General features: G+C 39.3%; 1 protein-coding gene across 9 annotated transcripts in view; it reads right to left on the reverse strand.

The window, feature by feature from the left end:
- Positions 1 to 16,000, reverse strand: part of KDM4C (lysine demethylase 4C) — a 409,893-nt gene that overhangs the window by 301,306 nt on the left and 92,587 nt on the right. For all 9 annotated transcript variants that reach the window (XM_057548130.1, XM_007189029.3, XM_007189030.3 and 6 more), the window contains one exon: positions 8,060 to 8,109. In XM_057548130.1, the coding sequence (XP_057404113.1) occupies positions 8,060 to 8,109 (50 nt within the window). The remainder of the gene's footprint in view (positions 1 to 8,059; positions 8,110 to 16,000) is intronic.

Raw genomic sequence — 16,000 nt, forward strand, 5'->3', positions numbered from 1 at the left:
TGTGCTCTGGAGCCCGCGAGCCACAACTACTGAAGCCTGCGTGCCTAGAGCCCATGCTCCGAAACAAGAGAAGCCACCGCAGTGAGAAGCCCGTGCACCGCAAGGAAGAGTAGCCCCTGCTCACCGCAACTAGAGAAAGCCCGCGCGCAGCAACGAACACCCAACGCAGCCATAAATAAATAAATAAATAAACAAATAAATAAAGGGTTTCCTTTTAGGGTGATAAAAATCTCTTGGAACTAGATAGAGGTGATGGTTGCACAATATGAACATACTAACATGCCACTGTATTGTACACTTCAAAATGGTTAATGGTTTATTTTACATTTGTGAATGTTACCTCAATTAAAAAAAATAATAAAACTTAGTCTACTTGACACATAGTAACATTCAATGAATAGTGGCCATTATTATTATCCCTGTTACTCATTTCCACCATGTTGACTCTAGTTATCATGTTAGTTCAACAAATCTTCCATTTCCACCATGATAAGGAACATGTACTCCAGCAATCCCAATAGAGCCCTGAAACCCTAAAAGCATCCCACAATAACATTTGCTAAGACTGCCAAAGTTCTGCTGGGAGTTTTATAGCATGAGGAAGTACAGAATCACATAAGCCCCCTCAAGAACCAGGTGCTATACACGTCAAAGGATGTCCTGTATTCAACATAAAAGTGATCAGATGTGAGAAGCACTATTCTAAGTGAAAGAAACAAGACAGAAAAGTCTACACATTGTATAATTCCACTTTTATGGCATTCTAGAGATAGAAATCAGATTAGTGGCTGCCAGTGGTTGCTGGGGGGAAGAATTAATTGCAAAAAGGTACAAGAGAACTTTTGGGGGTACTGGAAATGTTCTATATCTTGATAGTGGTGGTAGTTACACCATTGTATATATTTGTCCAAACTCACAAAACTGTATAGTTAAAGGGGGTGGCTTTTATTGTAAGTGCATTTTACCTCAATTAATCTGACCTAAAAAATTATTAAATGTTTTTAAATTGTTTTAGAAATAGAGCAGATATACTCTAAAAATAGCGTGTTCTTTCCTTCAAATAAGAAGTTTTGCCAACTGTCAACTGGTTTACATTTTCTAATATATTAGCTATTACTAACTAAGCAATTATTTTTGAATCCCAATCTCATATGACAAACACATGCTGCTACTATTAAACCAACAAAATTTTAGCCTTGGAAAAAAATTTAAAAATCAAAGTTCAGTAACATTTTCTATGGATATACAAACACTAGTTTGGAGAAGCTGACGTTAGTTATTAATTGCTTAGGAAAGAAAGGAAAAAGAGAGGGAAGCAGAGGGGAAAGATGGAGAAATCAGACATGTAGAGTGTATGTCCATACTAGCAATAGATTTAAGACAATTTAATTTGAATATAATTGAAATTTACCCAAGTATGCTTTGATAGAGTTTTATACAAGCATACCTCAGAGATATTGCAGGTTCCGCCTGTTCCAGACCACAGCAATAAAACAAATATTACTGTAAAGCAAGTCACAAGAATTTTTTTGGTTTCCCAGTGCATATGTAATTATGTTTATACTACACTGTAGTCTATTAAATGTGCAATAGAATTATGCCCCAAAAATGTACATACCTTAATTTTTAAATACTTTATTGCTAGAAATGCTAACCATCATCTAACACTTTCGTGAGTTGTAATCTTTTCACAACTCACCAATCACAAAACAAACATAATAATGAAAAAGTTTGAAATGTGAGAATTACCAAAATGTCACACAGAGACAAGAAGTGAGCAAATGCTGTTGGAAAAATGGAACCAATAGACCTGCTCAACACAGGGTTACCACAAACATTCAATCTGCAAAAAAAAAGAAAAGAAAAGAAAAAAGTGCATTATCTGCAACTTGAAATAAAGCGAAGCACAATAAAATGAGGTAGGCCTGTAATGGTTTTTGCAATATTCATACGACTGATATGAGGCTTAAAAAATATAGTAGCCATATAAACGAATGGTAAGGAAAAGGACATAGGAAAAGAATATGGAAGGAATGCTTCTGTGGGAAATACTTTTAGAAAGATGTATTTGATTCACATATGAAATTTCTTAACATGCTTCTTAATGAAAAGAACTAATGAGCTACATTATGTGGGGAGAAACCTGGTATTTTTACCCACATTCCTAGTTAAGAGGTCAACATTAGAGGTTTAAGCTGTAGTTGACCTCTCTGTTTTTCCTACCGTTTGCTGAGCAATTAATAATTGGGTAGAAAGTTATCACATTGCAGGCTTCACTCTGCTCCACGTGTCCCATAATCCATCAACATCTCTACTGGAGAGACAAAGCTCCATGCAGCTCTCCAGGAGGGGCGCCAGGAGAAATTCATGCTGACCGTGGTATCGAGAAGGATGGTGGTTCTCCTAAACAATTGCCTTATTTTTAACTCTTGAACACAGTGCAGTGAGTAATGGGAAAGTTTTTTCCACTTCAAACTGGTTGGCAGAACACTTAGAGTTAAAATTTCCACCTAATTTAACAGGCATATAGACCATTACACATGGTTTATAGACCATTATATGGTTTTACTGCATTCCTGGGACCGCTTTGTTTCAGCTCCAGCTTTTTCCCACCTTGACATGGCATATGGACCACACACGCGGAAGTCACCCAGGACGCCTCAGGCCAAGCACTTTGGCACAAACAGATCAGTCAAGCTAAACAGGATTTTCCTGGCTCAGCTTCCCCCCTCCACACCCCCCACAGAATCAAAGAACTCTTAATTTCCCTCCATAGTAATCTTTCCCGGCTAGCTGGCATTCCCTTCCTGAATTTTCCTCCCCATTCCCTACCTGTCACTTCTCAGAACTGTCTTTCACCACACATTCTAATTACTCTAACTTGGTGTATGTTATGTATTACTGTCCAATGTTTAAAATCCTACTAGGAACATGGTTGGATATAAAATATTCAAAATTAAACACAGTGTGATATTTGACATCAAAATATGAGGAAGTTAAATTTAGGGATTGTTTCACCATTCTTAATGTAACAACTGATAGTAAGATGAAAATAAACATACCCTGACACACCACACATTGATCTCCATGCCTAAAGCATGAGCTAGGCATGAAGGCAGAGGATATATCACTGGACTTTTTCATTTTTTAGGGCTTAGGGGCCCCCTAAAATTGATTATTCATAATCAAGGGTATTTTATTTATTATCCTTTCAAAACCAAGTACTTTAATACAATATTTTCAGGCTATCATGTAAATGAATGCTTAAGGGAATAATGTATTTATCATTTTGAGAGCTGATAAAAGTACATTTCCTAATTCCAAGTCAGAGGTATGAGAACGGGTCAATTTAGAATGTTTATAAAATTAAAGTGACTTGTTATTTAATGCTACTCTTCTAGTCTCTTGATAGCAGTGGTTCATAATCTCTTTTGGACCAAACCCTCTTAATGGATTTGATGATAGCATCCCAGAAATCCACATATATGCCCAATTGTGAATATAATTTCAGAGAGTCCACAGACTGCCTGCACCCCACCCACAGACCCTTTGTCCACCTCCTGGAATAGGGATCCCTGCAAATCAGGCTAAGACTCTGTTCCACAGGTTTAAACTCAAGATGACTAGTCATTTAAAAACATACACACACACACACACACACACACACACACACACACCAAAATTAACTGCTTAAAAAAACTTGAGCTAAATTAATCCTTCATAACAATGATTCATCCGTTCCTTTTTACTGTCGCTTTTTTAAGGAGTCAAAACGAAAACACCTGTTACAAGTAAATATAAGCCTCCAAAAGAACCAGTGTATTCAACTAACTCTACCATACTGTCACTTAAAACAAAATTCCTGCTGATCATTCACACTTCCAAAATCTGCTGCACAAAGTCCTAACTCACATATGCTTTTCCCAGTAACCAAAATTTTGACCAAAGTAAAGCATCTTCAATTTTTCTTAAATATTAGCACTTTATTAACAATGAGAGACCAATGGAATACAGTCACTCACAAAAAAATTTAGCTGCTCCCAATTTACTTTAATCCATATCTTGCTTAACTTAATAGAACCACAAAGATATTGTCTTATTTCTAAAATAGATGAGATTTAGACATTCTTAAAACTGAAAATCTTCAAAACTGTCATTTATGATTTAATATTATATCTCTATTCTCCTTTATACTTTCCATTCAATTGTGTCAAGCCAAAAATTAGAGAGAATGCAATGGCATTATAGGCGAACATAACAAGTATAAAAATTGCAACAATTCACTTGAGATTTTTTATTACAGTTATGTCTACATAATATTGGAAAAAAACCTATATAGATGAGAAAGCAGCTGAAGGGCAAAATCAAACTCCTGGCTTTATTTAGATGCAGGCATAACGTCTTTCAGATAAAATATTTGTAGGTGCCACAGTCAATCAAGATTTCAATAGAAACCAAAGATGAAAGCATTCATGCATAAAAGGCAAGTGTGATAATTATGATGTTCAGACAAGATAATGGAAAATATCCGAGGCTGCTTTTCATTTTATGTATCAAGTGCTGCCTTGACCTAGACAACCTATAATGCTCCATCTCATTTACTGCATTATTTTATCATTTTAATTACTTAGCAGAACTCAATTAATTTGGCTGGCATCTGGTCAGCAGATAGAAATCCTCCACTGTCCTATAGGGTCTTTTCCCTGAATCATTTCTCAAAATAATGCTGCAAAAAGTTTTCAAAAAATATGTAATTGAGTTTAAAGTTCTCGTTCAAACTTCAGGTTTCTTAACCTCTTACTGATTAAGCAAATGGCATCCATTTTCCTGGAATGTCATTTTCAGACAGTTTCCGTCAAAGTGTTTACAGACAGTTTATAGCAAAAACTTTAGCATGTGAGTCCATACCGTAAAATTTACACTGGCTCCATTTTAAAAGTTCTCTGGCAATGAGGTGAACAGAACATGGTAGAATAATTATCACAGGGACGAGGATAGTTCACAGCATATAGATTTAGCACAAAGTTCATTGCCAGGGTATTTAAGGATTATGGTAATCATTTTCTAAGCTGTGCTCTAATCTATTACCCAGAACCAGGATTCACCCACCTTAATATTCATGAAAATAGTCCCTAACAAAGTTCAAGATTACAATTACATTGCTATTATTACTATAATGTATTACATTATGAAAACACTAAGTCTTTATAGTTATTAGCCTGCCAAAATTATAATAATGCGTATTCTTACAAACGTGATACTCTAACTCTAATTTGGAGGAAAGTAACTTTTAGATATCATTAACAATTTCTGTTCAGAACTGTCAAGTCAAAGGACGGGGTTTCTCAGTGTCCCCATTTCATTATTAAATGAAAGCATACATAATGCAGGAACAAAATTCCTTTTCTACTAGAAGGCAAACCTAACATACCAATGAAACTTAGATCAGCACCTGACTGAAAAGACAATGCTCCCTGAGGATTCAATTCTGAATAAAGGCATTCTGAATAAGACATTCTGTCTTATCTTCAGTTGTCACTCAGTGGAACTCCACTTTCCCCTGGAAATAAGTCACTACCAGTCTACGTCGTCCTTGGTTAGGGTGGCTAGCAAAACAGAAAAAGAGGGTAACAGGGGGTAAATATGATTCTCCTCCCTTGCGGGAGCAGATGAGAACAAGGTTGCCTAGCGTATCTTTAAGGCAGGGAAGAAGAGTAGAAGGTGCTCTCTGTAGATACAAGTGGTCACAGAGTGAAAGCAATTGATAGAGTTCCCAGAAGAATGACTCAACCTGGCCCTTAAGAAGATGGACAGGGTTGAGGGAGGCGCAACTGCATGAAGGCAGTCAAAAGGTACAAACTTCCAATTATAAGATAAATAAGTACTAGAAATGCAATATATAACATGATAAATATAATTAACACTGCTGAATGTTATATACGAAAGCTGTTAAAAGAGTAAATCCTAAGAGTTTTCAACATAAGGAAAAAAAATTTTTTCCATTTCTTTATTTTTGTATGTATATGAGATGGTGGATGTTCACCAAACTTATTGTGGTCATCATTTCATGATGTATGTAAGTCAGATCATTAGGCTGAACAGCTTAAACTTATAACGTCTATATGTCAAGTACATCTCAACAAAACTAGAAAAAGAAAAAAAGAAGATGGACAAAGCCTTAAAAAATAAAAATTCAAGTTCCAGTAAAGTATGTTTAATTTTAACAGTCTAAGAAGGCATACAATATCATGCTCATCCAGTTAGCTGGGGACATTCACCTTCATACTTCAGGCACTCTCAGGCCCAGGGGGCCAAATAAAAATGAGGGGGTCAAAAAAGAGATTTAACACAACCCTTTGGTGAAATGATACGGCAACATGAAAAGTATTCATAAAACACCTACAGCCCAAGATGCAGCATCAGTACTCCTTGGAATTTATCCCAAGGGTACAACTAAAGGAAGAAAAAATATTATTGGCACAGTGATGTTAAGTACACTATATAAAAGAGAAAAAAATTTGGAAATAACCAAAATAGGTTAAGTGCAATCAGTTGACGAAAAGCTAAGCAGCCAACTAAAATAATCATGAAGATTATGCAACTGGGAAAAATATGCACACATTAATGTGAAAAAATTAAAATTACTCAATGAGAGAAATACTTAAATGCCAATAACTTGAAAAGAATAAAATTAACACAGTGATATTCTACACTGTAAAAATATTGGTTTGGCCAAAAAGTTCATTAGGTCTTTTCCGTAAGATGGCTCTAGTAGCACTTAGTTGTCTTTAACTTCATTCGAAACAATTTTGTTAGATTGTATTGTGACAGCTGTCATATCAGGAGTGCATTTTAAAAAAAAGCTTATCAAAACTGGTGAATTTTTGTGTAGCCATTTTAATATTGAAGATGGAAAAAAAGCACAAAATTTTCAGCATATTATGCTTTATTATTTCAAGAAAGCTAAAAACACAACTGAAATGCAAAAAAAAGATTTGTGCAGTGTATGGAAAAGGTGCTGTGACTGATTGCACGTGTCAAAAGTGGTTTGCGAAGTTTCGTGCTGTAGATTTCTCGCTGGACGATGCTCCACGGTCAGGTAGAACAGTTGAAGTTGATAGTGATCAAATAGAAACATTAATTGAGAACAATCAACGTTATACCACGCAGGAGATAACCGACATACTCAAAATATCCAAATCAAGCAATGAAAATCATTTGCACCAGCTTGGTTATGTTCATCGTTTTGATGTTTGGGTTCCACATAAGTTAAGCAAAAAAACCTTCTTGACCGTATTTCCGCATGCGATTCTCTACTTAAACCTAACGAAAACGTTCCGTTTTTTAAACGAATTGCGATGGGTGATGAAAAGTGGATACTGTACAATAATGTGGAATGGAAGAGATCATGGGGCAAGTGAAATGAACCACCACCAACTACACAAAAGGCCGGTCTTCATCCAAAGAAGGTGATGTTGTGTATATGGTAGGATTGGAAGGGAGTCCTCTATTGTGAGCTTCTTCCGGAAAACCAAACGATTAATTTCAACAAGTACTGCTCCCAATTACACCAAATGAAAGCAGCACTGGACGAAAAGCGTCCAGAATTAGTCAACAGAAAACGCATAATCTTCCATCAGGATAACGCAAGACCGCATGTTTCTCTGATGACCAGGCAAAAACTTACAGCTTGGCTGGGAAGTTCTGATTCATCCACGGTGTTCACCAGACGTTGCACCTTCGGATTTCCATTTATTTTAGTCTTAACAAAATTCTCTTAATGAAAAAAATTTCAATTCCTGGGAAGACTGTAAAAGGCACCTGGAACAGTTCTTTGCTCAAAAAGATAAAAAGTTTTGGGAAGATGGAATTATGAAGTTGCCCCCAAAATTGCAGAAGGTAATGGAACAAAACAGTGAATATGTTGTTCAATAAAATTCTTGGTGAAAATGAAAAATGTGTCTTTTATTTTTACTTAAAAACTGAAGGAACTTTTTGGCCAACCCAATACCTCAAAAACAAAAAACCTATCTAGATGAGAAACAGAAAGCAAGTTTACCTTGAGCTAGTCTTTCCAGTCGTTTTCCATGCTCTGGGGGTATTGCATACCTAAAATTTTAAACACAAATAAAAATTTTAGATTTATAATTGTTCAGCTAGTATCCTAAGGACATCTATTCCTAAATAATGTCATGTAAAAAAAAAGTCAACCCCAGGGACTTCCCTGGTGGCTCAGTGGTTAAGAATCTGCCTGCCAGTGCAGGGGACACGGGTTCAATCCCTGGTCCCGGAAGATCCCACATGCCACGGAGCAACTAAGCCCACGTGCCACAACTACTGAAGCCTGCATGCCCAGAGCCTGTGCTCTGCAACAAGAGAAGCCACCGCAATGAGAAGCCCGCGCACCACAACTAAGAGTAGCCCCCACTCACCGCAACTAGAGAAAGCTTGCGTGCAGCAACGAAGACCCAATGCAGCCAAAAATAAAAAAATATATAAAATAAATAAATTTATTTTAAAAAAAAGGTCAACCTCAAACTCCACTTAGATGAACTAAGCAGAGATTAGAGAACCAAACACAGAACTGTATCTCTTGGACACTAAACAGAAGAAAAATAAACTTAAATCACCTATTTCAATGTCCCAGCTCACCATTCCAACCACATTTTACACATTAGGGAACAAAGGCCCAAGGCCAGCAAACTGCTTGGACAAGGGGCACCTGGCCACAGCATGGAGTTTAGAACCTCCCTTGTAACACTCACAGCACCCCAGCGATCCAGGGCTATTTTTGGTTGTATATTTTTTGTTTTGCAGTTGGTTAGTTTGGCCTTTGTTTTTAAGCAAAATTTTTTTTTGAAGTTTTTGTTTTTTTTAATTTATTTATTTTTGTCTGCGTTGGGTCTTCGTTGCTGCGTGCGGGCTTTCTCTAGTTGCGGCGAGCAGGCGCTACTCTTTGTTGCAGTGTGCGGGCCTCTCATCGCGGTGGCTTGTCTTGTTGTGGAGAACAGGCTCTAGGTGCGCGGGCTTCAGTAGTTGTGGCTCGCAGACTCTCGAGCGCGGGCTCAGTAGTTGTGGCACACAGGCTTAGTTGCTCCGCGGCATGTGGGATCTTCCCGGCCCAGGGCTCGAACACATGTCCCCTGCATTGGCAGGCGGATTCTTAACCACTGCGCCACCAAGGAAGTCCAGAAAAAAAAAGTTTTCTTTAAAAATAAAAACCTTTTAAAATGTTTTTACTGACAAGCAGGATAGAACATGAAATTATTATAGTAACATTTATATCTCCACCAAACCTTTCTAAGAACACTGTACTTTTCAAATAGATTTTAAATAAAAATTTACCAGCCATAAAAAAGGCAGCTTTGATTTATTTCACAATTATGTGACTTTTAAAATCTTGATTATAGAAAAAAGAATTGTTGGGAATTCCCTGGTGGTCCAGTGGTTAGGACTCGGTGCTGTCACTGCCGGGGCCTGGGTTGGATCCCTGGTTGGGGAACTAAGATCTGCAAGCCATGTGGCACAGCCAAAAAAAAAAAGAAAGAAATAATTGTTCACCCTTAGAAAACAGAAATTCGTCTTCAAGTATTACTCATTTCTAGTTCCTGGTGTTTTCAAAAGTTACATACTTGATTTTATTTACTGTGAACTTACTAACAAATTTTAAAACAATAATCTCAAGTTAAATGATCATTTCATTTTTTTTTTAAAGGAATTCCTTTATTTTTTTATTTTTATTTTTTTTTATTTATTTATTTTTGGCTGTGTTGGGTCTTCGTTTCTGTGCGAGGGCTTTCTCCAGTTGCGGCGAGCGGGGGCCACTCTTCATCGCGGTGCGCGGGCCTCTCACTATCGCGGCCTCTCTTGTTGCAGAGCACAAGCTCCAGATGCACAGGCTCAGTAGTTGTGCCTCACGGGCCTAGTTGCTCTGCGGCATGTGGGATCTTCCCAGGCCAGGGCTCGAACCCATGTCTCCTGCATTAGCAGGCAGATTCTCAACCACTGCGACACCAGGAAAGCCCCATTTCATGTTTTAAAAAAGAATATGTTACTCTTCAGACCTACATTTGCTGTTTACTAGCTCAATATATATTAAGTACAAGTTACTTTTTTACTAAAATAACTTCTCATTTTACTTAACACCACACTTGGTTGCATTTAATGCCACTGATAACATATGCAGAACTTAATTGGATCCGTTGTAACTAGGCAATTCTCTAAAAGAAAATTCAACCATATATCCTGTTGCTTCAGGCACTGTTAATGAAATTATTCCAACTGAATTGGGAAGATAAAATTTTAGCATAACTAAATGACAATCACCCAACGTATATTTATACACTGGCCACTTCTCAGCAATTTTTAATCCCTGGTTTACGTTGCCAAATATACCCAGAAAAGGACACACACACACACACACACACACACATACACATACATGCCCCAGACAAGCATAACATACATGCTAACACATGCACGTGTATACACACACAGGCATGCACTCATGTAAGGGTTGGACATGGAGATATTTATATCTCCAGGTTCTTTTTTTAAAAAATGGTATCAGAGTTAAAGTTCATTAACCCGAAATTCAACCATCTGCTCACAGAAAACATAATATAAATGTATATATAAACATAAATATAAGGATAAAAAATACACTTGACATAGTCTTTCAATTGATCTTCACAACTCTATGACAAAAATCACATTGCCAACACATAGTAAACACATCTCTTAAAAGGGTTCTAGTAAAAATTCTCTGGAGGCTAATCATCAGAAAGATTTTTTCCATACATTATACATATATCAAAAATTCTTTAAATTAGACACATGACTTATAAGGCACTGAGTGTGTCCCCTCAGTGCAGTTTGGCCTTCAGGTCACTAAGTTGTAACTGACCATTACAGGTGGGCACCCACCTTCTGTTGTACCCTTCCAAACTACCCTCCATGGTGCGCCAAAGTCATCTTTGCAAACTACAGATCTGATCATGACAAAACCCTGGGCCTTCAGTGGCCGACTTACCTGAAGGATAGAAGCTGAACTTTTTTGCAGGGCACACAGACGTGCTGCAATCCTGACACCTCTTCAGTTGCACCTACTGACCAATGTCCCAATCAAATCCTGCTCTTTGGTTTACCAAACCACTTGAATGCCCTTCCAGTGCCTTTGTTACTTTATACCTCCACTACTTTCCCTCCCCTATTTCTGGGATTTACACACCCTTACCATCTCTGTCCAGCCAACAAAACCTTCACTCCTTTTTCTCCACTCAGCTTGAGTCACCCCCAGGGAGAGTTCCACACTCCTCCTTTTGCTCTATCAACCACAAAGAAGACAGGTTTCCACCATGGTACTCAGAATTTAATTTTTTTACCTTTCTGCCTCCCTCTCTCCTTTCAACCTCCCTAGGGGCAAGGACCAGTGTCTCTCGTAGAACAAAGCACCAGAAAAGCAGATGCTCAGAAAGTATGTGCTGACTTTTGTGGCTCTCAAAATGATGAATCATGTTACTGACCCTCCAGGATGGAAGATGTGGAAGGAGAGGAAGGATACAGCAAGAAGAAAAAATCATGAAAGTGGGAAATTGGAAGAACAGGTAAGAAATTATATAAGCCAATACCTCATTTCCTAATTACAGGGTCAGCCTGGCATACTCAGGATCAACTCTACCAGTTTCAACTTCCTAATCCGTTCAAATACCTAATTCAATCAAATCTTTCTCACAGGACTCTATACTTTTAGTATGGTCTCCCCATTTTGCCTTGCCTTCTCTTCATCCCCCCTGGATCTTACCCTGTGAAGGACAAAGTGTGCTCAAGGTAGATGGGCAGGACTGGGGCACTTAATTTCCACTTAAATGGCATGGAGCAAAAATAAGTTCCTGATATAACTGCCCTAAAAACTTAGCTCCTATGAATGCAGCAGCCAGCAAAGAAAAGTACCATCTAATTTCTTTATAAAAAGAAAAACAAAGGTAATAAATACAAGTCAACCAGAAAAAAGTTCCAGCTTCATAAGAATGTTAATATTTTTCATCTAAACAATTTAAAAAATCAATATAAGCAACTATCAGAATATAACTGAAACAGAATGTCCTGAACGAGAGCAATCATAGGGGGGGAATAAAAGCCCTTAAAAACCTGAATCACTCGTATGCTTTTAAGACGTTTGAAATCCTGCTGCTCTAACATACAAGGTTTTATTAATTTCTGTCTTCTAGTAAATTCTACTACTTCATGGAAACATTAAACAATCCTCAGCATTTATTTGGAAGTAACAGCATAAAAATACTGCCTACCTGCCCACCCATCTGACCGTTTCCCATCAGCATTTAGACATGCTTATATCTTCTGCCTCAAAAAAATACCTTCTCTGGGCCCTTCCTTCATCCTGCTACCACCCATCTACTTTCTTTTCTTCCCTTTACACACACCACTTCCAGTACTTGCCTCATTTTATCCCATTCACCCTGGAGTCCAGCTCAATCTGGATCCTATTCCCATCACACTCAGTTATGACTGCTTGGACAAAGGTTGCCACGTTGTTTAGTCTTTACCTACCTTGTCCTCTCTGGAATTTTCATCTAGCTCCTTAAACACTCACTTCTCTTGACTTTGATGATTTAAGTCATTTCCAGTGCTTTTCTACCTTCTGCTCTTGCCAAACCTACCTTCTGGCTGCCTAACGTTCCCCAGGGCGCCATGCTTTAGTGCTTCCACATTCTTCCCTGAGGGAACCACCTTCCCTCAAGCCTTCAAGATCACCCACATGTTGCTGAACCATATCTCCATCCCATGTGTGTCCCTCTGAGTTCCGCACTTCAAAAACCAACCAGCTACTGAACAAATCCATTTAGCAGCCCTCAAACACAATTTGTCCAAAGCTTAATCCTCCAGCATCTTCAAGACAGACCTGCTTCTTTTACAGAGGTCCTCATCTAACTGCCCAGAGAAACGGAATTTGTCTGTGGTTGTACTCCCCTATCTAATCAATCCCCAAGTTTTATGTGCTCCACCTGTAACTTATACAAGAGAAATCTCATGAACCTGTCTACAGTTCTCTATCCTAACTACAACCGCCTTGGTCCAGGCACCATTCTGTCACACACATCATTACAGCAGCCTCTTAGCTAGTCTTCAGCCTTACCCTCTCTAGTCCATGTAGCCAATCAGTTCATGTCACTTCCTTCACTTGTTTAAAATCTATCTGAAGCAGGAATTGGTGACTAAATAGAGGCAAGCTAGAAGGTCCGTATGCATAGGGGTTTATTACAGACAATTAGTGACCTCAGTCAGGGGAGTTCTAATTCTATGGCTCTGACCACCTCCTAGACTTTTCTATGAAAGTATCCTATCACTTCAAAAGACTCACAACAAACAAGATCAAATTTGTGATTTCCCCCCTTAAGTTGGTTATCTCCCCCAGCTTCCCCATTGCAGTTCAGAACTCCATTTGCCCTTAGCATCCCATACTGGAACTATCAGAGTCATCCCTTCTTTAACTTGTCATCCTCTGCCTCCACTGCCAGTCACAAGTCCCATCCACTCTACACCCTCAAAGCCTCATGTCCACCTCCCTGCAGCAAAACCTCAATTCCAACCCTGATCTGCCCCAGCTAGACCATTACCATAACTAAACTGTCTATCTCCTTGGGCAGCTACAGACCTCATATCACTATCATAGGATAAAAACCTTTATTCCTTACTGCTTGACTTTCAGGATGCCCCCCCCACACACACACACAGTTTAGCCACAGCCACATATAGCAGCAGTCCACTCTCCACAGTTTGGACTATGAATTATTCTATCCCTCACAGGGGTTTTCTGACCTCACTCCTCACCATAAACAGCCCCTCCATTCTGCTTCAAATCCCATCTTCCCATGCCTTGCCCAGATTCCACCTCCTCCTTGAAGCTTTCTCTGACCACTGGAAATCTCGGCAATCCTACCCCTTTCCGTCCTCCCAGAGCCCTTCCGTTATATTTCTCATGTAGTATGTATCATCTACTACTTTCCATAGCTAGCTGCTGTGTGGTGTGCATAAATCACTTCTGTCTGGAAAGGCACTGAGTTCTGTGAGGGAGAGAATGCCTACCACCACCCAGAAATTTTCAAACAAATTATCCATTTTAACCTACCTTTTATAGTGAGTGTCTGCTTTACAGCCAAGCACTCTATTCTGCGCCACCACTGCTCAGTTAGGCAGCTAATTCTTAATTCTTTGAGGATATAAATGTGTCTCACACTTCTTTGTGTCCTTTGAAAACCACCAAATAAGATGCCTACCATTGTATACCCTCAAGTACACACTGGTGTGCTGAAATTATTAACTGTTCATTTAACCTTTAGGACAGTGTTTTTGTTTCAGATATAAGGAATATTGCAAACAGTTCTGCTAACATTAAGAAACTATGGGGCTTCCCTGGTGGCGCAGCGGTTGAGAATCTGCCTGCCGATGCAGGGGACACGGGTTCGAGCCCTGGTCTGGGAGGATCCCACGTGCCGCGGAGCAACTAGGCCCGTGAGCCACAACTACTGAGCCTGCGCGTCTGGAACCTGTGCTCCGCAACAAGAGAGGCCGCCATGGTGAGAGGCCCGCGCACCGCGATGAAGAGTGGCCCCTGCTTGCCGCAACTAGAGAAAGCCCTCGCACAGAAACGAAGACCCAACACAGCCAAAAATAAATAAATAAATAAATAAATAAATAAATAAAAAGAAACTATGAATCACTAATGAACTATGAACACACTAATTAGATATTTACAGGGTTGTGTTTTATTTAAAACCAGAGTCTTTTATAACTAAGGGGGAAAAAGATCTAATTTGAAGGCCAAGGAAAACAGAATAACCCCAAGTACATCTTTGGGTGGTTTTCTCATAGACCTAAAATGATGTTATCCTGGTGATTGTAATACAAATACTATCTTTAACTGAATAATATCAGACTGACATTTCGAACTGTCAGTAGGTAAAGCTGTATTTTTCAAAATGTACTAGATCCATTCCTCCGATTCAGGGTTTCTCTATGAACTGGTCTCTGTACTTCTCCTTTCAAGATATGCTCAGTCCATTAGTCTAGCAGAAGTGTTTACCAGCACTACTAAAGGGTAACTCCTATTTCTCAGATCATCCCCCAAGGGCTCCCTAATATCTTTTGGGAGCCCTGGGGCTATCACAATGTACTTAGAAATCAATGTCCTCAGCTGTCCCGCTACCCCTACCTTTGTCACTGTGCTGTCTCACACAGGCAGCTGCAGAGGTCCCTGGCCACTGGCACCTCCCACTGGCCCACTCCCACCACACACCCCTGCCACCCTGTGACATCAAGGGCAGTCTTACCAAGCCCAGGGCCACAGAGGGGCGATCCCCTTCCAGGTCCAGGCCACGCTCAGGTAGGTCAGTCCTGAAACAGCACTGCCCTCTACTCCGTTCCCCTAACGGAGGCTGTGTGTGAAGTGGCCCTTTCTTCCTCCTTTGTATATTTCCTCTTCTTCTTGCTACTCAGTCATCTCCCATGAAGATTCAGGCTCAAGTCCACAAGGATAGTTTTCTGACAAACAGCAACTCTAAATTGACCCTCCCCTCTTTTACTGCATAAGCATGTGTGCCTGATTTGCTTTCAACAGTTACTAAAGTGTTGAAGGCTGAGTGAAAAGAATATCTGACCAATAAACATGATTATATCACTTATCACAGCTACCATTTATCAAGCACTTTTAAGATGCCAAGCCTTATGCTGAGATCCGGTGATAAAAGTTCTCCTACTAACACCTCCATTTTACTGATGAGGAAGCTAAGACTTAGAGGGATTAATTTACTTGAGCAAGGTCGATGACAGAGCTGGAGCCCAACCCCAGATCTGACTCCAAAGCCCAAGACATGCTCTCCAGACCCATATTCCATTCCTGTTTCCTCATCAATCACAGGAAGATGCCAAGAAGAAGGAAGTGACAGGTGCTACCAAGTCTGTCCCTCCCCAGGACATACCC

The sequence above is a fragment of the Balaenoptera acutorostrata genome, chromosome 6, assembly GCF_949987535.1.
Source record: "Balaenoptera acutorostrata chromosome 6, mBalAcu1.1, whole genome shotgun sequence".
NCBI classification, from domain to species: domain Eukaryota; kingdom Metazoa; phylum Chordata; class Mammalia; order Artiodactyla; family Balaenopteridae; genus Balaenoptera; species Balaenoptera acutorostrata.